The sequence below is a fragment of the Protopterus annectens genome, chromosome 5.part0 (genome assembly GCF_019279795.1).
Source record: "Protopterus annectens isolate FY-2018-M chromosome 5.part0, PAN1.0, whole genome shotgun sequence".
In the NCBI taxonomy this organism is placed as follows: domain Eukaryota; kingdom Metazoa; phylum Chordata; order Ceratodontiformes; family Protopteridae; genus Protopterus; species Protopterus annectens.
Genome location: NC_056735.1, coordinates 1279550298 through 1279575071, shown reverse-complemented (window position 1 = coordinate 1279575071; position 24774 = coordinate 1279550298). Strand labels below are relative to the sequence as shown.

At 38.6% G+C, this 24774-nt stretch overlaps 1 protein-coding gene across 2 annotated transcripts in view; it reads right to left on the bottom strand.

Moving 5' to 3' along the window:
- Positions 1-24774, bottom strand: part of MYH15 (myosin heavy chain 15) — a 386453-nt gene that overhangs the window by 286873 nt on the left and 74806 nt on the right. For both annotated transcript variants that reach the window (XM_044071103.1, XM_044071102.1), the window contains exon 7: positions 6266-6362. In XM_044071103.1, coding sequence (XP_043927038.1) covers positions 6266-6362 — 97 coding nt within the window. The remainder of the gene's footprint in view (positions 1-6265; positions 6363-24774) is intronic.

Genomic DNA, 24774 nt, shown 5'->3' with positions numbered 1-24774 from the left:
AAAATGGAGAACATCGACATCTGTGCAGTGACAGAGACCTGGTTCAAGGCTCCAGAGAGGACCCCCGCATTACCAGGCTATAATTCATACTACATCTTTCAGCCACCTAACTTGGACCGAAGCACTAAAGATGAAGGCATGTCCATATTCATAAAGGATATCCACATCTCTAGGCTAGTTGCTCAGCATAATGCATCTGAGATTATCCAAGTGCAACTAACTCTGGGCAAGACCGCATTGCAAATTGTAGCTTGCTACAGATCCTCCACCATGCCCCAGGATTCCCACTCCTCATTTCTTGATACACTGGAAGATATTAGGGTACAACCTAACACCCTAATAATGGGCGATTTCAACTACCCCACCATTAACTGGGAAAACTACTCATGTACCAATTCTTGTGCTCAACGTTTTCTGGAATTCATAAATTCCAATGCCTTGGATCAACTTATCCACACCCCCACCAGGGGCAGCAATATCCTAGAACTGGTCATTACCAACATGGGCAACTGGTGTTCCACACCAGAGGTCAATTCCTCATTGGTCAGATCCAACCACAAGCAAATCACCCTAGATATCCACATCCCAGCCCCACCCCCCATTAGGGAAACCACCGTAAAAAAATTCTCCAAGCCAACTTCACGCTTCTTAAGACAGAAGTGGCAAACTTCATGACACCCATGCTGACGGACAATAGAGATACGAGTGATGAATCCTATACAATTGCACTTTATAAGCACTTACATGAGTGCATGGATTGTGCAATCCCTAACAGACCCAAGATGCTATCTTCCAAAAAAAGGAAGCCAATCTGGTAGTCCCCTGCTATAAACAAACTCTACAACAGAAGAAAGAAACTGTTGCAAAAAAGAGTAAAATCCCATGATTGGAGGAACTCAGTGGTCAGCCTCAGTAAGAAGCTGAGATTCCTCATAAAATCCTCCAAAGCTAGTTACGAAAAAAATCACCACCAATTCTAAAGACAACCACAAAGCATTCTATAGCTATGTCAATAATCTCAGTGGCAACACTCAGATCTGCTCTGAGTTACAGCACAATGGCACTAAATATACAGAACCAACTGATACTGCCAACATCCTGGCAGATAGGTTCAGTGCTAACTTTACCCCTCTCTCATCCCCTAAAGGGCCCATCTCTATACCAGAAGAATGCAAAGTACCTGTAATCACAGCTGCACAGGTAAAAAACACTCTCCAAAGCCAAGAACACAGCATCCATGGGACCTGACAACATCCCAGGCTGCGTTCTACATGAACTACAGAATGAATTGGCACCCTACCTAAGTACCATGTTCAATCATAGCCTCACCTCAGGCTTTGTGCCCACTGAATGGCGCACAGTATTTGTTATCCCACTCCACAAAGGGGGAGCCACCATGGACCTCAGGAACTACCGCCCCATTAGCCTGATGAGCCTGGTCTGCAAGGCTATGGATCATATTATCATGGAACTTATAAACAATGACATTGGTAATCTCCAAACTCTGGACCCTACCCAGTTCGGGTTTGTAAAAGGCAGATCATGTTTCCTAAACCTGATAGACTTCTTTGAAGCAGTCACCAAAGCTGTAGATGAGGGTAAGGTGGTACACCCAGCCTATCTAGATCTTTCCAAGGCTTTCGACACCATCCCCCACTCTGGAATTATAGACAAACTCACTAAACTAGGTATAAATACCTATGTCACAAGATGGGTTGTCAACTGGCTCACTGACCGAACCCACACTGTGCAAGTAGCAGACTCTAAATCCAACTTCAGACCAGTGACAAGTGGAGTACTACAGGGTTCAGTCCTAGGTCCTCTCCTGTTTGCTATCTACTTCATTGAAGAACAGACTAACACAGAAGGTCTTTGGCTAACAAAGTTCGCAGATGACTGCCAACTAGGAGCCATAATCAAATCTCCTAACGATGTGGACATCCTACAAAAGGGCCTCACTGAGACAGATGCTTGGTGTCAAAGCCATGGCCTCAAGCACAGTGCCAAAAAGTGCATTGTCATCCCTTTTGGTAAAAACTCTGTACCCATGAACTACCACATAGGCGGTAGTCTACTTAACACCGAAAGCGTGATAAGAGACCTTGAGACACAGGTGGACAATAGTCTCTCCTTTGATAATCTCATTGCCACAGTAGTCAGGAAATCCTTCTACGTGGCACACCTCATGACAAAAGGTTTCTCATCCAGGAAAAAAGAGGTCATTGTTCCCCTCTGCTCATCACTTATTAGACCCATTATAGAGTACAACACCCCTTTTGATATGTACCTCATAAGACATCTACAACAACTGGAAAGGCCACAGAAGTACCTCACAAAGAGGATTACCAGCCTCAAACAGATGCCCTACGCATACCGTCTCAAAAAACTCCAGCTTTACTCTGTCGCATATCGCCTACTCAGAGGCGATCTCTGCCTAACATACAAAGCTATGTCAAACCCAGAGCTGTTGGCCATACTCCACGTAAAGAAATCCCAATCCCTCCAAGCTACACGCTCTAGGGACCTAAACACTGTCACCACAATAAACAGAACATGCTGGAGGGATAGATTCCTGTCTCAGAGACTTCCCATACTCTGGAACAAACTACCTATCTATATCAAACAAAGATCCTCATTAGCACTCTTCAAGAAAAATCGTGATGATTGGATGGGAGATAGGAAATTCACCCCGGGGATCACTTCTGTGGCTCTGCTTGACAGGGGCACAGGAAAATATTTCTTTTGGGTGGCAAAAGCCAGGGTACCATTTGGCTAGGCTTATATAGGCCCTAGGGCCAATAGCCTAGCACCTACCTATGAACCTATGAACAAATGTCCTGGACCAGATAGTGCATGCCCCAAACAGTGGTTCAGACATGCTGGACCTTGTACTCACCAACATGGGAGAATGTGGCACCCACCCCCAATGTCACGTATATGAACCTATGAACTATAACGGCAGCAAAAACAACCCGCTATCTGCCTCCACTCACAGTAAAAATCAGCTGGAAAAGACGAGCAAAGAATAAAATCCAAAGAAAGCTTTAATGAACAAGCCAAATGTTAAGCGCTTTCACTCGCTGAAAGCGAGCTTCATCAGAACCAGTGAATCGAGTGAAAGCGCTTAACATTTGGCTTGTTCATTAAAGCTTTCTTTGGATTTTATTCTTTGCTCGTCTTTTCCAGCTGATTTTTACTGTGAGTGGAGGCAGTTAGCGGGTTGTTTTTGCTGCTGTTTTTGTTTGGTGTTTGCTGAGCACAACCTGTTTTGTTCTGGAACCTATGAACTATGGGAGAATGCGTCACCACCACCCCCCTAATGTCACGTTCTCACCGGTGAGGTTGGATCACAAAGCTGGCTCCTTTGAAATAAAAGTCACCTCAGAAAACCAACTAAACCTGTAACAGTTAGGAACTATTCCAAAGCAAACTCCTCCTGAGCAACAGTTTGTCAAAATTCAATGCCCCTCCACCCCGAGCCCTGAGATCACAGCAACATATGCAGAATTGTTCACAGAAACCCTATGCAAAAATGTGAATGGTTGCACAGAGGCTGCTGTACCTACCAAAAGTAAGCCCATAACAACCAACAAAAACAAATCATACTGGTAGAATCCCAACCTTACCAGGATATAAAACAAAAGAAAAAAGTCATGACCAAAATTAGAAACTGCTATTCTCATCAAGACAAGAGCTCACTGATTAAACTAAACAAGAAACTGAGGTTTAAGTCCAACAAGGCCATCTACAAGGTCAGGAATACCTCTCAGCATATCTCTCAACCTCTTAAAGCAAGAAGTCTGATCGAAGTCATAGAAAATGGGGGGACAAAGGCCTAGAAATAGGGACAGATTTTAAATATTGCTCTTACAAACTTAGAAAGATAATAACATAATAGGTTTTGCATTAGCATGAATTTTATGAAGAGTATGGTCTGAAACTCAGATATCTGTCATTATTTTCTGACTTCAATCCTCAATAATTAGCCAGCGATTTGCCAGAAAACCAAATTTTTTATGAGGAACAGACAAAAGATATAAGGCAAAAATCTGGACATTCTGCAAATGTCTCAACAGTTGAGAGCAATGACTGTCAGGATAAGGAAAACCATAAGGCCTTCTTCAGCTATGTTCGAAACTTTAAACGAAACACACAGCAGTGAGTTAAATTGGTGGTAGATGGCACCACCCTTACTGAGCAGAGACACATAGTGAATCTGCAGGCTGACAAATTGATCTGTGCTTGGCCTGCTACTGTTTGCCATCTACTTCTCAGGAGTCAAAGCTATGTAAAAGGCTTCTGGCTCACCAAGTTCGCACATGACTGTAAATTGGGAGCTATTATAGATTCTTCCCACGACACAGCCTAACACAGACAAACGACTAGTGCCAAAGCCACAGTTTAAAATGCAATGCCATGGAGTGTATTATAGTGCCCTTTGGGAAAAAATCCAAAAAGCATGCCTAAGAGTTTACCTGGTAGTTAGGGATCCGGGAACATACATAGACAGCAACCTAGTCTTCGACCAACATGCAGCCAAGATAGTAAGAAACTCATTCTATGTCACTGAACTTATAGGGTCTATGTTACATGATCGAAGCTTCAAAACTTCGAATCTGATATGGTCAACACCATATAACTGAAGTCTTGAAACACTAAAAATGTAATAAAACACAACAACCTACAAAAACAAACCATTTAAACGCTCTAAGCAGGGGGGAAGACCTCCTGCACCCCCAAACCCCCCACACCCCCCACTACTTAAATAACCCAACTCTGAGATCACACTACAGTGCAGAAAAGGGACATCTTCCCTTTCTGTGCTGTATGGAGATCTCCATTAAAAGATTCAAAGTTTCAAGACTTCGGTCATATGGTGTTGACGATATGAGATTTGAAGTTTTGAAACTTCAATCTTCTAATATAGACCCAAACTTATAGGTAAGAGCATGACATCTAGATCCAAGGAAGTTATAATACCACTTTACTCGGCCCTTATCAGACCCATCATTGAGTACAATGCCCCCTTCAGGATTTACCTGACTGGATATTTGCAACAGATGGAATGCCCACAAAGGTTCCTCACCAGGAGACTTCAGGATATTAACACTGTGTCTTACACAAATATCCTTAAGACCTTACCTCTTACAGGTTACTGAGAGACAATCGATGCCTGACATGTAAGGCATACTCAGATACAGCCATGGTGTATCTTTTGTACATTTGCAAAATGAACAGCACCAGAATTAGTAGATCCAAGGATTTGAACTTTGCCTTTAACATAAACAGGACATGCTGGTGGGACCAATATGTGTCACAAAGGATCCTGCCCTGTGGAATATGCTACCCATCTATGTGAATTGAAGTTCATCCCTGATCCTATTCAAACATAACCTTGACCATTAGATGGGAAATCATAAATTCACCCCTAGTCTGGCCCACATGTCTCTAATGGACAGGGACAGGCAGTATTACCTACTAATACACCCCCACAAAGCCCTTAGCCACCTCCAAACTAACGTATCACTCCTAATGGATACCAAAGGTGCATGGGGACACAGCTGGGTTAGGTTTAGCTGCAGGCTTATAAAGCCGCTGGTGATGTTAGCCTAGCATATAACTATAAACCTTTGAACCATGTGTGTGTGTGTGTGTGTGTGTGTGTGTGTGTGTGTGTGTGTGTGTGTGTGTGTGTGTGTGTGTGTGTGTGTGCATGTGTGTATTTGGGTGTGCCAGTTATGTGTGGAGTCGTTTAAATGAAGATTAGGTGATTTCATCTTGGTCTTTTCATCTTCAGGTAAGTGGTACTTCGCTCTTTTCAGGTAGACCTGTTTGTGTGTGTGTGTGTGTGTGTGTATGAATATATATATATATATAGATATATGTATATATATATATATATATATATGTATATATATATATATATATATATATATATATATATATATATATATATATATATATATATATATATATATATATAGGCAGCTGGGTCGATAGATAAACAGATCACATGAGCAGATACAAAGATATGAATATACATATATTGAGAATTTGCTGGAGAATCATTTTTTTACTTTAAAAACTGAAGTACTTGCTGGTATCACTAAACTAAGGCACAGGATAGTATTTATTCAGCCATAACTGATTTTTATAAAGTCAAGAAAATACTGAAAATGTACTTTTCACATGATATTATACATCTTTAAAAGTTTAATTTCAAGAACAAGCAAACATTAAATGCAGATTTTTTTTTAAAACTTACAGATTTTTTGCTAGATGGATCTCCAAGGGCTGCTACAGTGGCAAAATACTGAATGACACGTTTCGTGTTAACAGTTTTGCCAGCACCAGATTCTCCACTAGAAGGAAAATAAAAGATATTACTCAACGTAAGTATTGTTACCAGCATTCATAAATGTATTACCGCATGATAACACCAGTTCATAACACTTTTTAATGTGGTATCCTAGTTTTCATATTTTATAGTACATTAACATGAAAATTATTTCTTAATATATGGTATAAGAAATAAAAGTACAAAGTCACTGAAATTGAAGTAATGCTGTCATCAGCTGCCTAGATGAATGGATAAGAGGTGATAACAGAAACCATATGACTCTTGTACAATTTGCTATAAGAATGCATCAGATTATAGTAAAAAGGCTAAATTTCCATCAACAAATTTGAATATGCAGAATACAAATATACATAATATTATTATTGTGTGTGTGTGTGTGTGTGTGTGTGTGTGTGTGTGTGTGTGTGTGTGTGTGTGTGTGTGTGTGTGTATGTGTCAGAATGGATCACCATATGCCTAATGTCTTACATTAATCTTCAATTAAGAGGACTGCATTTTTTACATAAATTTTTGAATGAATGTTTGTATACAATATGTGTGTGTGTGTGCGTATATATATATATATATATATATATATATATATATATATATAGAGAGAGGGAGGCACCATAAGGATAGGATACAAGTTATACAGCAATTTGCATTGCTTAACATACAATGGAAATGACATCCTTCAGCTGCATGAACTCAGAACAATTAAAAAGATACAAGCATGTATCTAAGCAATGAGGACATCTTTTAAGTTCTGCATTGGGACTCATATGTGGGAAATGGAGAAAAATGCTCTGGAAAATAGAAGTCGGGCAGTAAATTTATAAGAGGAGAGGAAGTATGACGGTATGAAATAAAGATTTGTTAGGAATAAAACAAAGAAAAAACAAATAAATACATTTTCAAATGTATTGAGGAAGAAACAAAAATACTGGACTACTGAAAACAGAAGTGTAAGAGAATAACATTACTGACTGCATGAGTTTTTAGTGTATATATTTACAAAAGAAAGCTGAAATAGAGTGTTCCAAGGAAATGTAAGGTAGATATGGATGTGACCATATGAACATAAGAAATAATCAGCCATCATGGGACCAGAAGATGCCTTAACCTTATATATCTTTGAACCAACTCACTTAAAAGTTCTTACTAGTTCTCACCTTCCAAATCATCCAGGGCCATACATGTTAATCCTTGTGCATATTTATGTCTGTCCTTACAATCATCAAATCTAGGCTTAAAGGTAGCCAAAGGAAAGCTTCATTTGATAGGTAGTGGTAACTTATTCCATAGGTTGTTGCTTCATTTGACAGGTAGTGGTAACTTATTCCATAGGTTAGTGCTTCATTTGACAGGTAGTGGTAACTTATTCCATAGGCTGGCACTTCATTTGATAGGTATTAGTAACTTATTCCATAGGTTAGTGCTTCATTTGACAGGTACTGGTAACTTATTCCATAGGTTAGTGCTTCATTTGACAGGTACTGGTAACTTATTCCATAGGTTAGTGCTTCATTTGACAGGTACTGGTAACTTATTCCATAGGTTGGAAATACAATGAGTTCGGAACATATCCCTCCAGTGAGTCTTGTTTATTTGTTGGTGAACTTTAGGTTGCCGAGTGCAGGGACGTGAAGAGCCTCTGTTCTTGTGAAGAAATAGGTGGTAAAACAGTACTAATAGTATTGGGTCTTTCATGGCTCAAAAAGCAAGACATAGGTCACCTCGGAGCAAAACGTGGGCAACCGAGTATAAGGAAAGATGAACATACAAGAAAGTTACAAGAGGAAGTAAAGAAGCAACCGAAGGGACTTTCCTGATGCAGCTAAATGAGAAGACATCAACAGCAGCACCCCTTCACAAGGTGGCTCCAGGAGTCATGCGATTACAGGCCTCTTCATCTCACCTCAGTCCTCAGATGAAGAAGAGAAGAAGCTATGGAAATATTATGAGTCAGCTGGTGACATTGCTGAAGGTTAATTCTCTTGCAGAAAAAATATTGTGTCACTCAACAAAGTATTTGTCAGTCCAGCTAAATACAGTTCTGTGTCTGGGTCACCAATGCAGTGGACAAAGGAAGCCCAGTAAATGAGTTTTACCTTGACTTCTGCAAGGCTTTCGACACAATGCTTAAATTAAAGTGTACAGGACCCAGAATAGACAAGTGGTTACAAATATGACTGGTCAAAAGGAGATAGCAGTATTTTGGTGGGAGTGCTTCCTAGAAAACAGATAGTACTCAGAGTGCTGTAGATAATAGTTCTAGGGGTGCTTTCTGGAAAGTAGGCAGTAATCAGTGGAGTGCTGTATGTAATAGTTATAGAACTAATACCATTTAGCATATTTGTATCAGAGATTAAACCAGGACCAAACAGTAAAACCATGCTATTCACTGATATCAGTGAGTCTGGTACAACAATCAAAGAATAAGGGACAAGAGGTGGGAAGAGAGGTGGCAGTTGACATTTATAAAGCAAAGCAGAAGGACAGTCAGTTTGAAAGGGAAAATCCAAAGGAACTTCACCTTTGAAAGAGTGACTAAGAAAACATAAGAAAAAGAACTGCAGTGTCAACCTATAGTCACATTTTGGATCTTTCCCATGATTTTATTTTTTGAAATATTAGTAAACCCTAATCATAGCTCAGTACACAAATAAATGTTAAACATATAGGGCAGAGTTCTATCTCTACATAATGAGATAACTCATAAATTGAAGGATACATGAAAACAAATTTTTGAATGGAACACTAAAACTGGCAAAGGAAACAAGACGTGGTGCCTCCCAACCATAAGAAGGTAAGGTAAGGATATGAATGATGTTGGTAAAACAGCAGGGTTTGTACATCAAAAAAGTAGATGCACAATATGAGGACTAAAAAGGCGGTTAAAAGAAACTAGACGAAATCTTGAAAACAATTTAAAGACCCTGCGTATATCTGCCAAGACAACTGTTGACATTTTGAAGTGAACACTTGTGGTGTAGAGCATGACAATATAAACAGTACTTACAAAACATAAAGTTCACTAATCTCAAATACACTGGCACTCCAGAAGTGGAATAATTAAATAGTTAAAGAGCAAAAATAATCACTTGAGCAAAGAACTGGAAATCATAATGGCAGATCAAGATGAAATAGTATAGTAGAGGGTGATGGTAGTGGTTGTGTTATTTACCTTAAAGAAATGCTTGAAACATTTTATGGCTATAGCAAACCTATCATCATTTTCTCTAAACTACTTGTTAAATCAGGCTTGTAAGTCGCTGATTTAGTACACCCAAAAAGAAAATCCCATAATGTTATACTGTGAAGTATGTACTTTCAAGGCACTGTAAACATATGCATTGCAGGTGGAACAACTCTGATTTTACATGGAGGGAAATGATATGAAAATAATATGAGGTAAGTGCAGTTTACTATCGCATGTTCAAGACTACTGTGGCTGAAAGTGCAGATATCCAAAGAAAATGTTCAGAAATCACAACACCAACCGCAGTAAATGCCGAACTGAGCATTTCAGTGAAGTCGAATGTCAAACATTTCAACTTCACTGAAATGCTCATAGCCACTAAACATATTTTAAAATGTTTTGCAGGGGGGAAAGCCCCCCTGCACCCCCCATGTGGGGGGTTGTGCCCAACATCCCCCCTGCTTATATATACAAACTCCAAGATCGCACTACACTAAGGAAAGGGTACATTTCCCAATGCCCACTATAGTGTGATCTGCACTACACTGTCAAACCTTGCTATAGCGGCTGTTCGCTATTGTAAGGTTTGACAATATAGTACTCGCAATAATGGTTCTGTTACCTGATTTACGTACATACATTAATCACACACAGTAAGATCGGCTATGTGATTGTAAACCGGTAAGTGCATGCAGTTCAGAAAGTATATAAAAATACAGAAAAGACTTCAAAGCATACATGTAAAACCCTAGTTTAATTTGCCTCATGGGTTAAGTTTGTATATGTCAGTATAAATCAAGAACATATGTTAATCGCACACAGTGAGATCGGCTATGTGATTGTAAACCGGTAAGTGCATACAGTTCAGAAAGTATATAAAAATACAGAAAAGACTTCAAAGATACATGTAAAACCCTAGTTTAATCTGCCTCGTGGGTTAAGTTTGTATATGTCAGTATAAATCAAGTACTGCCACTTCTAACTAAAGAAAAGAATGATGGACACCATTAACAAGGGTATATCTAAGACTTTCTTGCAGGCTTTAAAAATGAACAGTGTTAATACTGAGCAGAAGAGTTGACATATTATCACATTGAAAGTAAACAAAAGATGCAGCAGTACAGGAAAGCAAGGAGAGATGACATTCTTAAAGGTGGAACTGGACTCAAGAAGCGGGAGGACAGGTAGGTTTAGTGCAACACTGGCATAGAAGTGGTGTGGATGTGACTAACCATACAGGCATTTTAGAGTAAAACATCATGCCTGTGGTTTAGTGCAGCACTGAATACATTACTATGTGACATAGAAGTGGTCTGGATGTGCATAACCAGACAGGCAGTTCTGAGTAAAACATGTCTGTGGTTTAGTGCAGCACTGAATACCTTACTAAGTGACATAGAAGTGGTGTGGATGTGAATAACCAGACAGGCAGTTCAGAGTAAAACATCATGCCTGTGGAAACATTGCATCTTTCAGTGTTACTTTCATTTATTCATTTTCTGGTACTCACTTAATCCATTTAATTAATTTCCTTGCAGGGGCCAAATTCTATCCCAGAAACCAGCACACAAAGTGCAGAGCTTTAATCCTAGGTGCAAGGCTATCCCATAGCAGGATGCATACACATTTGTTTATCATTCTTACTCACACACACACACACACACACACACACACACACAGACAAAAACAGCTACAGGTAATTTAAAGGATGCCAATTTACTTACCAGCATGTCTTTGGGATGTGGAAGAAAAACAGTCTACCTGTGTAAATACTGATATGGCACAGAGGAGACATGCAAACTCTTCACAGAAGGTACCTCAGCAGGACACAAAATGACAGAACAAAGCACTGTGAAGTAACAGGGTTAACACCTATACCACTTCTCAGTGCCAAATGTACTGTAACACTATGGCATGCTCCAGTGCTTCCAAAAAAAGGAAGCCTTTGCAGCACGTGATTTTACTTTAATGAATATTTAAATTCTTTAAAAGGTACAAGCAAAAATGGTCACAAACCAGTGATAAATGTCACGGAGAAACAATGAAAAAATCCAAAACCAGGAAATTATCCATGCTGAAACAAGGCAAGAACAGATTACTCACAAGGACTCTCCACACTGTTCATAACTTCTCAAAAAAACAATTTATTGAATGTAAGCGCTTTCACAATGAAAAACATTGCTTCATCAGACATAAATTATAATACTCTTCTACAGTCATTCAATAACATCTTCTAAAAACACAACCCCTCATTAAAAAGCACATGATCACAAATGGAAACTTACAGGAAAATCACACCAATTCAAGTCATGCATCATCCTTCATTACTTCAACTTCCTCGACTTCAGTACAGGTTTCAATGAAACAGCTTAATCCTGAGATGAGTTGAGCATATTTGAAGTTGCTTATTGAGTTTTTTTGGCCTATAGAGACTGAACTGAGTGATAAAACTAATTTGCAACAACAAAAGCTTGCCTCTATCTTGTGGAATTAACCTCTGGATTTGTTCTTGAACAAGCTCATAGATAAGATTCTTGGGTATGAGAAAAGATTGCTCCAACAAAAAAAGAAATAAATTATCCAGGGATGTGACTGATTTTGCTAATAAATATGTTTTTCCTTGGCCGAGAACCTCGAAGCACCAGGAGATGAAGTGAGATGATAAGGGGCTGGATTCCAGTGCAGCAGCCAATCAGAGGTTGTCTGAGGGAGTGACATCACCTACACTAACTGTTTCTACATACTCTACAATAATGGCGGAACCTTTGCAACAAATTGTTAGTTCACATACATCTACGGCACCAATGGAATTGGTGCCTGTGGTAAGATGGAAAATTATTCAACCCTCAAGGAAACAGGTTTTTCCTTTTTTACCTCTACCATTTCATACCAACAGGAAGAAGTCGTACAAACAGGATGCACAGCATGGAGGCAGAAGGGGAAGGAGCCACCACCTATGAGCAATGTGAGAACTTTGAAGAAAATGTGGGCACCAACTCAGCTGAGTAAGTTTGGAATATATCCCTGCATGTTTTAACAGAGGCAGAACATTCATTACTGAATAAAGGTTTGGGCTTTATTCCATCCTCTTCTTCTTCTGACATTTCGGATACGCTGATTGAATTATGAATGTTCGTATGCCATCTTTCATTGAAAATGATGTTTAATGACAATGAACAGTCAGATGTGAGTCATTTTAGAAAGCCCAGTATATTTATGCCTAGTATGCAACCTGCAGTTGAAGTGTTTTTACATGCATGTGAGACCAATTTATAGAGTTTTTTTTCAAAAGGAGGAAGCAGTTTGGGAATAATAATAATCTGAATGATGATGAACAATAAATATTGTATAACCTACAGAACAATGTCAATGTGGTTATTCGACCAGCAAATAAGGGGGCCAGTGGTCGTGTTGGATGCTGACTATTACTATGATGGTGTAAAATCAATCTTACAAAATGATAAGGTTTATAGGACTGTAGATTTGAGTGTTGGAAGGATGAAAGAATATATAATAAGCACTCTACATGAATGTGTGTATGGGTGTTATCTTCAGGGAACTGTTTGAATATTTAAGGTGGATGATCCACTTATTCCACAGTTACATGGACTCCCGAAAATTCACAAGAATCCTACCCAGCCAACCTTTAGGCCTATAGTGGCTGGGGGTGGATGGTTGACCGAGCCAATCTCCATATATTTGGATAAACAACTTAGAGTCATATTAGGAGATTGTTCAATGGTTTTGAATGACACTGAACATTTTTTGCATGACCTGTACTAAGCTGTATCTGGGACCAGAGATGAGGCAATGAACATTTTGGTCACACTTGGTGTAGTATCATTGTTCCATACCCAACCAGGAGGGTATAGCTATAGTTAAGTCTTATCTGACCAGACATGGTCAGTTAGGCAGCCAGTGGATAGATTTATTATGCTTACTTTTGGAGTTGGTATTGGAGCATAATTTATTTCTGTTTAATGGGACTTGCTATTGGCAGATGGCAGGGGTAGCGATGGGCACTAGTTGTGCCAACTCGTATGCAAATTTGGTAATGGCTGAATGGGAGTACCATATTATATTGAGTGTAAAGAATGTGAATGTGTTTTTATCGATGCTTTGTTGATGATCTTTTCCTTAGATGGAAAGGGGATGAATTGAGTTTGGTGGAATTTTTGCGTGTTTTGAACAGTAGTAGTAGTTTTTTTAAATTTACAATGAAGTATTCCACTGAAAGAATGGATTTTTTAGATGTGGAGGTTACAAAGGGTATGGATTCATAGGTTCATAGGTTCATATGTTGATACTAGGCTATCTGCCCTAGGGCATTTATAAGCCTAGCCAGAGTGTGTTTGGCTTTCGACACTCTTTTAGATTAGTTGACTGTGCCTCTGAATAGTAGATCACAGAAGATAGCCCTTTTGAGGTTAGTTTACTGTGCCTCTGTCTAGTAGGGTAACAGAAGAAATCCCAGGGGTAAACCTATGATCTCCCATCCACTCATCAAGATTTCTCTTGAAGAGGGTCATTGAGGGACTCTGCCTAACATGGACTGGGATTTTGTTCAGAGTGAGGGGAGCCTCTGGGATATGAATCTGTCCCTCCAGCATGTCCTATTTATTTCTGTGCTGAGGTTTAAGTCCCTGGAGCTTGTAGCTCTAAGGGATTTGGATTTCCTGAGGTGGAGCATGTCCATTAATTCTGGGTTGGACATGACTTTATACGTCAGGCACAGATCGCCTCTGCGTAGGCGGTAAGCAACTGAGTAGAGCTGGAGTTTCTTTAGCCTAACTGTGTAGAGCATCTGTTTGAGTCCCTTGATCCTCTTGGTGAGGTACTTTTGGGGTCTTTCCAGTTGCTGCAGGTGTCGGGTAAGGTACATCCCAAATGGGGCATTGTATTCAATTATGGGCCTGATGAGTGATGAGTCGAGGGGCACAATGACCTCTCTTGATCTAGATGTGAACCCTTTCGTGATAAGGTGGGCTATATAGAAGGTCTTTCTAACCACTTTGGCAACATGATTGTCAAAGAAGAGATTGCTATCTACTTGGGTCCCCAAATCTCTAATTACTTCTTCCGTACTTAATGGATTACCACCTGTGTGGTAATTTGTGGGCACTTTGTTTTTCCCAAAGGGGATGACTATGCACTTTTTGGCATTTAGCTTTAGGCCATGGCTCTGGCACAGTTATCCGTCTCTGTGAGACCGTATTGGAGGATGCTTGTGTCAGTCAGCGAGTCAATTATGGCACCCAGTTTGCAGTCATCTGCGAACTTGGTCAGCCATAGTCCTCCCATGTTAGCCTGTACCTCAGAGAAATATATACCGAACAAGAGAGGTCCCAGGACTGAGCCTTGTGGGACGCCACTTGTAACTGATTTAGAGTCTGACATGGCACCTGCAATTCTGACCATGTGGGTTCTATCCCTGAGCCAGTTTGCAACCCATCTTGTGACATAGGGGTTGATATTTAAGCTGGTGAGCTTATTTATGATGCCCAAGTGGGGTATTGTGTCGAAGGCTTTTGCGAGGTCCAGGTAGGCTGTGTGGACTACCTTCCCTTCATCTATGGCCTTGGTGACTGTTTCAAAGAAGTCGACCAGGTTCAAGAGGCAAGATCTGCCCTTAACAAAGCCGAATTGGGTAGGATCCAGTGTTTGGAGGTTCCCAATGTCTTTGTTTATGAGTTTCATGATGATACGTTCCATAGCTTTGCAGACCAGGCTAGTCAGGCTTATAGGGCAATAGTTTCCGGGGTCCATTGTGGCACCACCTTTGTGGAGTGGGACCACTGTTGCTGTACGCCATTCCTTGGGTACATATCCTGTAGTAAGGCTGAGACTGAACAGTGACTTTATGTGAGGGTTCAGTTCTTCTTGGAGTTCATGTAAGACGCAGCCCAGGACACTGTCCGGTCCCATTGATGCTGTGTTTTTTGCTTTGGAGAGGGCAGCTCTCACCTGTGCATCTGTGATGTCAGGGAGGCTACACTTTGTCGGGATAGACATTTGCTCTTTTGGGGGGAAGGGGGGGGGAGTTTGCACTGAACCTGTCTACCAGGATGTTGGCAATGTCTGTGGGTTCAGTGTATTTTTTTGTCATTTTGAACTAACTCAGAGCATATCTGGGAGTTGCCACCCATGTTCCTGACATAACTAAAGGAGGCCTTGTGATTATCTTTAGCATCTTGTGCATTTTTTTTTTCGATTTTGTTTACCTACCAGGATGCATAGAAAAGATTATCGCCCAGCTTTTCTGCACAGGGATAATATGCACCCCCCAGCATATTTTTACCAATATTGTGAAAGGTCAGGCAATGAGGGTTTAATGTCTATCTTGTGTAAACCAAGAGTTTGAAAGCACTTTGGAACGACTGAAGAATGATTTTATGGGGAGGAGGTACACCCAGGCAGAAGTAGATAGGGCCTATGAAAAGACTGTTAAGGAGAGAAGTAACATGGCAAAAACTTATTTTTCTGGTGATATGAAGCAAAGGTTGAATAGTAAAATGTCAGTAGTCTTATCCTACACTGAAGATGTTTGCAATGTGAAGGACATTATATGACGTAATTGGTACATTTTACAAGTGGATGAGAGCATTGGATGGCTGGTGGGATCGAAGCCCAGATTTATCTATAAGACAAGAAAATACTGAAGCAGCGACTATGCTACCCAAGGCCATGTAGTGAGCATTTAGTAGGTACCAAGAAGTGCAATGCATGTGCATTTTGCGAACACATAGATGAGTCCCAGTTTTTTAAACACCCAGGCACTGGCTTTTTATGGCAGTTGAGAGCAACTGCTGATTGCAACACAAAGAATATAATTTATGTTGCACACTGTCAAATTTGTTTTAGATTCTATGTTGGGAAAACTAATCACCGGTTGAGGGGGCGTATCAGGGACCATCTTTATTGCACTCGGAAAGGTTTTGAATATAGTGCTCTAGCGAAACATATCCTGCAGACAGGGAATGAGCATGTTTTTGCTTTTCAAGTCTTGCATGTATTGGAAGAGGGTGTTAGAAATGGGGATTTGGTTAATAAAATGGAGAGTATTGAATTACAATGGATATTGAGGCTGGGGGCACATTGGGGGTATGGCCTCAATGATTCTGTCTGATTGAAACCTGTACTGAAGTCGAGGAAGTTGAAGCAATGAAGGATGATGCATGACTTGATTTGGTGTGATTTAAGTTCCAGTCTGTTATCATGTTCCTTTTAATGAAGGTCTGTATTACCATATCGAATGGTAAGAATGTCGAATGCTCATATGAGCGAAAATGTATGAGAACGACCTTGCTATTTTGGGGGGCTGCACCCCCACACCCCCAATTAAATATATATTCCAACTCTGAGGTCACACTACAGTGAGGAAAGGGCAAATACTCCAATCCTCACTGTACCATGACCCCCAAAAAAACAAGATCGTTCTCCTGCGTTTTCGCTCATATGAGCGTTCGACATTCTTACCATTCGATATGGTGAAGCAGTGTTAAAGGGGAAACAGGGCAGGAATATGGTATGTAATAAGCAGAAATACATTTGCAACTATGACTGACTACAGTTAGTATGTGCATCAAGTGTTTTGAAGAAGTTGGACCTAATACTTGGGTTTTAATGGGAGTCCACAAAGGGAATTCATCAAACTGACTAAATGGGAGAAAGTGATCTTTGGAAGATTTAGGCATGTGAATAGAGGAATGAAGAGAAGTCAACAGAAAAGGTGAGTGATAAGAAAGAAGCATTTTTAAAAATGTACATGTATGGGTCTCCTTCCTCTGCAAAAAGTGGACACATAATCTACCAACAGCAAGTTGGATGAGCAAAACTTGTCAAACAACATATCTCTCAAAACTATGAGCAATAGCAATACTTACAAACTTACTGTTTGTAAGAGGACAAGTCCCTTTCCCTTGACGTGGGAGGATATACAAATCACACCTCCCTTTCTTATATATATATATATATATATATAAATATATATATATATATATATATATATATATATATATATATATATATATATATAAAAAAAACTCCACAGTAGCATAATAGTGGAGAAAATAGAGATGCCTTGCAAGAATGAAAAGCACACTGCTACACTCATACAGTATATATTGCGTAAAGGTGGAAACATTGTGAGGACTGGTTATTTCAGGAAGATGGGGTCAGAGAAATTACATTCCAGCACATATCATCCATTCAGAGTAAGACTGCCTATATTCTACATGTTGAGGGGAAAAAAGAAGCATTAGTCCTCTAAACCAGACAGAAGTAAGCCAATGAAGCTTAAGTGTGAAGCACAACTAGAACTATTTTTTACTGTAAGATATAACCATAAACTAGCAACCAGTACATCAAATACAAACAGCAGGAGCTGGAACAAAGGAAAACCACAACAGTGTAGAAAAAAATATCAAATTTTAATAAAAAACAGTTAAGCACTTTCATCAGGATATAACCAAGACTGCTTTACAACCTTACCATAACAAAACAATTCCCATTTGAAAAAAACTTTGGAAGTTGGTTGGTTGTTAGGATCATGTGACCTGTTACTGGAGACATATTTAAATGGGAATTGCTCCTGGTGCCTGTATTTGTTTACTGCACCATTATATTTTACAGTTCAGTATGACAAATTGCATATAAAGAGTAATAAGTTATAAGGGAAGGTACTAAAAATATTTTTACAAGTGATTAGGATGCTTTCCTTTCATTATATATTTTGTTAGAGATCTCTCCCTTAAAATATAACATAGTGACATCAGTTCCGAACATTGTCAATGACAAGATAGGTATAAAGTTAAGACAAATAAAGACAGCTTAATCCAATAATCATTTTTAAGAACTTTCATGCCAGCAGACACTAAGTTATCAAACCATTAAAATGTCTTTAAGAATTATCCTACAGAACATATACCTAATTCTCTAAAAGAATAAGCTACCATGAGCAATGTAGACATTATGATGATAATTAGGGAAGCTTTTATGAATTTAAGTGTATGTAAAATTAAGACATATTGAAGAATCTTAAACTGATAAGATAGCTACAGACAGGAGTAATCCACCATTGCAAATATGAACAGTAACACATGATCAAACATGATTGTCTACACTGGACAAGCATTTGGGCCTTTTGCTTTTCATTCAGATTGTTTTTGTCTTGATTACAGAAACCATTTTTAACTACCACTAATAATGTGCATATGTGTCTTGGTTTATGTATTCATGGAAAATATTTTAATCTGATGCAACATTATTATACCTGGTTATACTTCACACATTCAACTATTTATAAATATCATTGTTTACATTTGTAATACAAATTCTAGTCAAGATCATTGTATTATACAAGTATATGAAACGTGGTCCAGTACTTACTAAATCAAATGTAAAAACATCATAAAAGTGCTTGAAACTCAAATAATAATAAAAAAATCACATTAAACATTATGTTTTACAGGGGCAAGCCCTCCTGTACCCCCAATACCCCTGCAACTTATGTATACCAACTCTGAGATCACACTACAGTGGGGAAAGGGCAAAGTCCACAATGCCCACTATTCTGTTATCTCACTCCGAAAAAAAGCAGGTAGTTTATAATCAGTTTGATTTGAAATGATCTTTAACAGCATTTTGTTTCTTTTCAACAAATGTAACTGTACTCCACCCATGCAATATTATAGCAACAGACTAGGAATAAACTCCACCAATGCAATATTATAGCAACAGACTAGGAATAAACTCAACCCATGCAATATTATAACAACAGACTAGGAATAATCTCAACCCATGCAATATTATAGCAACAGACTAGGAATAAACTCAACCCATGCAATATTATAACAACAGACTAGGAATAAACTCAACCCATGCAATATTATAGCCACAGACTAGGAATAAACTCAACCCATGCAATATTATAACAACAGACTAGGAATAAACTCAACCCATGCAATATTATAGCCACAGACTAGGAATAAACTCGCCCATGCAATATTATAACAACAGACTAGGAATAAACTCCACCAATGCAATATTATAGCAACAGACTAGGAATAAACTCAACCCATGAAATATTATAACAACAGACTAGGAATAAACTCAACCTATGCAATATTATAGCCACAGACTAGGAATAAACTCAACCCATGCAATATTATAACAACAGACTAGGAATAAACTCCACCCATGCAATATTATAGTAACAGACTAGGAATAAACTCCACCCACTGAATAGTATTGCTGCTCTCAAATGTGTTTTTCTGTTGTGAAACTGCTAGAAAATAACAAAGTGAGTTTCTCTAACTCTTCATGTTTGAAAGTATAAAATATTCAAGAAGTGCAGAAACTCTCTTATTTACAAAATGTCAGAATATTTTATTTTAGACACTGTTGCAAGTGGTGTAGCTGTTTACATTGACCAGGTATCAAACCATTAAAATGGACTGTTAGCTGAAGTGGTGCATGTGCTGCCATTCTCCTATTATGTTATAGTGTATACATATAATATCTTACTTATAGTCTAGTCTACACCCCGAGTATGTTATGGAGAAGGTCTTATGTTGACTAGGCACTAAGAAATCATCTTACAGTGGTATTGTTAGGATCTATGTATGTTCCTTTATTGACGAAATTAGTCTGATCATGTAAAGCAACAGCTACGAACTACTGCAAAGATTTATTCCTGTAGAAAAGGAGTTTTCCAGAGAGTTGTCAGTGATATTTGCATAAATGCTGCATTGAGTACTGCGGTGGTGGGTCTGCGGTAGCGTTGTCGCCTCACAGTAAGACACTGCCCGGTTCGATTCTCAGCTAGAGCGTATTCTGCGTGGAGACATGCATGAATGGGCGTACCTTCGTTGAAGGTTGTGCTTCAGGGCTGGTAACTCGGCATGTAAAAACTACCAATCATTAGCGGACCGGAGTTCCGTTGTGGCGACCCCTAACCGGGAAAAGCTGAAAGACACAACAACAACCTCTGGTTGGGCAAGATAACAGCTAGCATCTTATTTTGCCATGGTGCTTGTGTTGTGGAAGTTGCATTAATTTTATCTGATGAGGTTCCTTTACGAGTGCTGATATTCTTTCTAGGAACTTATACAATCAGATTTCTTGTAAACCTTGTACATTGAACTATAATTTTGTTACATGCAGCCAAGTTACGACATGTCTTTATGGTATAAGCATAAAATTATTTACTTATTTATTTAATTATGTATGTATTCATCTTATGCTAATTTTACATGCTGTTATTCTGTTTTACAGATTTAAATTTTTATAATCTTACAATTGGCATACATTTTTATAATATTCTTTACTCTGTAGCATCTAGCATCTTATGTTTTAAACAGCACTTGTCACTTTAACATTTTTACTTCCAGGATCATGAACCTGCACGTGACTAACTTAAAATTGTATTTATTTAGTCCATTAATGACTGTTTTTCAGTTCTGATACAGTCTGTATTATATTGTATGAACTACAATAAAATTTCCTTTTTGGATCGACTTGAAGTGGCTTGGAATCATGGTATTTTGGGGCACCCATGCTTTTTGTTTTAGTTCACTGTCTGGTTTAGCATGATTTGCTTCCCATTGTGATTATTGTTCAATTCTTTTGAGTTTAAATTCTGTTCTTAAGTAACTAAACTTTTAGTGTTATCAGTTCTTATTTTTTGGATTTATAATAAAGAGTTCTTCATAGATGTAGATTTACAGTTTTTAGTTTACACACCTAACAGCCATGTCAGACTGCTAGCAGTATTATTATCATTAAAACATAACATTAAACATTATTACATCCCTTAGCATTTTCAAAAAGTCATGTTAAGAAGCACAAGCCAAAAAATAGATAGTTATTGTCAACAGTAATAGTTACTAAAAATGTAGAACAACAATGTATTCAGTAAAAAGTTTTCTTTACAATGATAAAATTCAGTGTATTCAATATTATACTGTAATATATTATAATGCAAAAAAATCTAGACTTGCATTTTTCTCTAAACTTTCACAAGCAATTTTAGGGCAGTATTCGTAGTCATTATGATTAGGTGTAACTTGAACCAAATATTTAAATATCTGCCTTTGTTTCTTCAAATTAGATCCACTGAACATGGTTTCACCTCAAGGACGTTTCCAAAAAACAGAAAGCAAAAACCTAGGAAATAAATAGCTAATACTAATGTTTACATAAGTGTTTTTGCAGATCACTCAGACCTAAAACGTATCACTGGTTAACAGCTTATCTTGTTGCATAATATAAAACAAAAATGAAAACACAGAGCGTCAAAGTAACTCATAGAAATTGGTAACCTGCCTAAAATTCATATAGTAGCTGTTACTATGGCAAACAAATTCAAATTAAGTCATTAGACCAACTATTTACAAACATAACTTACACACATGTTTACTTAACATTTTCTTCAGTGAACTAAGCTCAAATACCTGTCACCAGCTATCTACATAACTAACTATCACATTGACAGCACACTTGAAAATTGATCCCATAGTTAGGGATTTGGAACCCATGTTGACAACGAACTGTCCTTTGAGCTCTATGAATCCACTAGTGTAAGGAAGTCGTTTTTCATTTCACAGTTTATATCTAAAGGTATGATGCCCAGATCCAGGTATGTAATCATTCCACTGTATTCTGCACTCATTAGGCCAGTCCTTGATGATAATACCCCTTTCAGTATGAACTTGTCTAAATATTTGTTACAACTGAAATACCCACAATGCTTTCTCACTAAGAAAATCAATGACCTAAACCATAAAAAGCTTATGGACCCTCTTAAAGCCTTGTCCTTCTTTATGGTATCATATAGGCTACTAAGAACTTTGTGTGTAGAGCCAGCAGACCCCACCCTGTCAGATCAATTTCAAATTTGCAAATACAATGGTGGCATAGACAGTACTCAAGAGATATCAGTATCTTGTGCTACATAAACAGCACATGTTGGAGAGAGAGGTATGTATCACAGAGAATTCCTCTACTATAGAACAGTCTTCCATTCCACATACAGCTAAATCCTTCTCTTACTCTATTCAAACACATTTTGTATGAATGTATGAGTAACCACAAACTCACTCTCAGTTTAGCACCCTTGTCCCTCATTGATAGGGACCATATATGTAAATGTCCCAACTGTCTATGCCATCACTGTATTTGCGAATGTGAAATTGGTCTGACAGGGTGGGGTCTGCTGGTTTTACACACAATGTTCTGTTCCTCCCAAAATATAAGGGCTAAAAACTATCATTGTTATATAAATCTAGACTTCTATAGATCCTCACAAATCAATAGCCTAGGAAGTAGCTATATGCCTAGGATCATTTGATACAACTTTCTCCATGGTTTAGCAGTTTCAGAGCTATATGGTTTAGAAGGATGCAGGAATAGGGTTGCCACCTTTTCAAATGCCCAAAGTGGGACATTTTTTGTAGAAACGTCAGATTTTGCAGGGCAAAACATACCCATGGCCAGTACAAAGGACAGAACTTCACTTTTTTGCCAAAATAAAAGCTTATTCTTGTACATTTGAGTTGCTTATTATGTTCCTTATAACATTTAGGTGTTTCAGATACAAAATAACAGTTTTGTGCAAGTATTAAAGAAAATATAGGAAATATTTTTGCCCTAAAATCTCAGGACATTTGCCATTTTTTACATTTTTTTTGCAGGACACAACTGCCCAAAGAGGGACTGTCGCTCGCTAAGTGGGACAGGTTGTAACCCTATGCAGAAAGCACAGGGAGGGTTCTCCTGCATAAAATATATTGGCAAATTGCCCATACTTTCTTCTTGATATAAAAAAAAACAGACTTCTGTGTGGGAGGAAAAAGTGTTAAATTGTTTATTTCAATGACTGTGGGTGCTGTCTCCATATTATTTTTAGGCAACACTGTCAGGTGGGAAGATACTTTGGAGAATTCTTAGTTGCACCATATGATTTGATTTGGACTGTTGTGAATGAGTTGACTGTTTTGTTTTCCTTAACTCAAGAACAAAAAAGATCACTGGAATCAGTACCCTACTCTAGAAATCAAATTCAAATTCAAGTAAGTGACTAGGTTGGAAACCCGAAGGCCCTGAGATGACTTTGTGACCCTTGCTTTAATGCTATTTTTTAGTTCAGGAAGCTATTATTTAGACCTCAAAATGCAAAATTTTAGTTTGTTTTCTTCACTCTTCGTTCCCTGGATTGGACATGGGTCCCCAATTTATGATAGTTGATCAACTAATCCCCTATAACTAGTTTGTCCAATATAAAGGATAGGCATTTCTTATTTTTGTACCACCTATTTCTTTTGGAAAAATGTGAAGTGAATACTATTGTGATTTTGCAAAAGCCTTTCTGGCTGCGACCAATTGGAGGGCTTGAATTTCCTTTCATTTATATCTCCTGTATGGTGTTGATTATTTTATTCTGCTTAGCAGATAAGAATTTGTCTTCTGTGTGATTCACAGGTGAGCTGCTCAGTTTCCTTCCGGTATACCAATGGGATACCTCAGGGCTCCATGCTGGGGCAGCTCTTCTTCTGGGATGCACGGTGGGATGGGTATGACAAAACACGACATTCTGCCCAATCAGACCATTTATGCAGCGATAAACCCACTCTCCCTGGGCACGCCTGTGGGAGTTTGTGAGGGATAAACCTTGGGACACCTCCGATTTCTGAAGGATGATCCCACAAACAGTCCGGGAGTTTTCGTAGGAAGATTGTAGGGCCAGTTGCAGACTGCTTATTCACAGACCTGTGAAGTGTCCCTCATTTCAGAGAAATGGAGCTCTTGTGGGGCCTTAAAAAGTACAGATTACTCGAAGTTCCACTTTCAAAAGAGAAATGTTAACTATTGTGCGTTCTTACATGATGCATTTTACCATTAATATTGATATTCTATATGGATTTCGGTAAGCAATCAGCAGACCTGTCAACTGTCCATATTTTCACAGCATCTCCATGTTTTTAAAAAATATTTGGGTCTGTTCTTCATAAAGTTTGAGGTTTTCTGTAACAATCAGTTATAATTACAGTGAAGGGTGTACCCACATCAGTGGCATCAGTGTGCAACCACGTGGTAACATTCAAAGTGCTCATTAGCCGTGCTGCCCCGATAATGGAAAAGTACCAAAGTTTGTTATTTTATATATCTATATATGTATAAGTGTGTGTGTGTGTGTGTGTGTGTGTGTGTGTGTGTGTGTGTATATATATATATA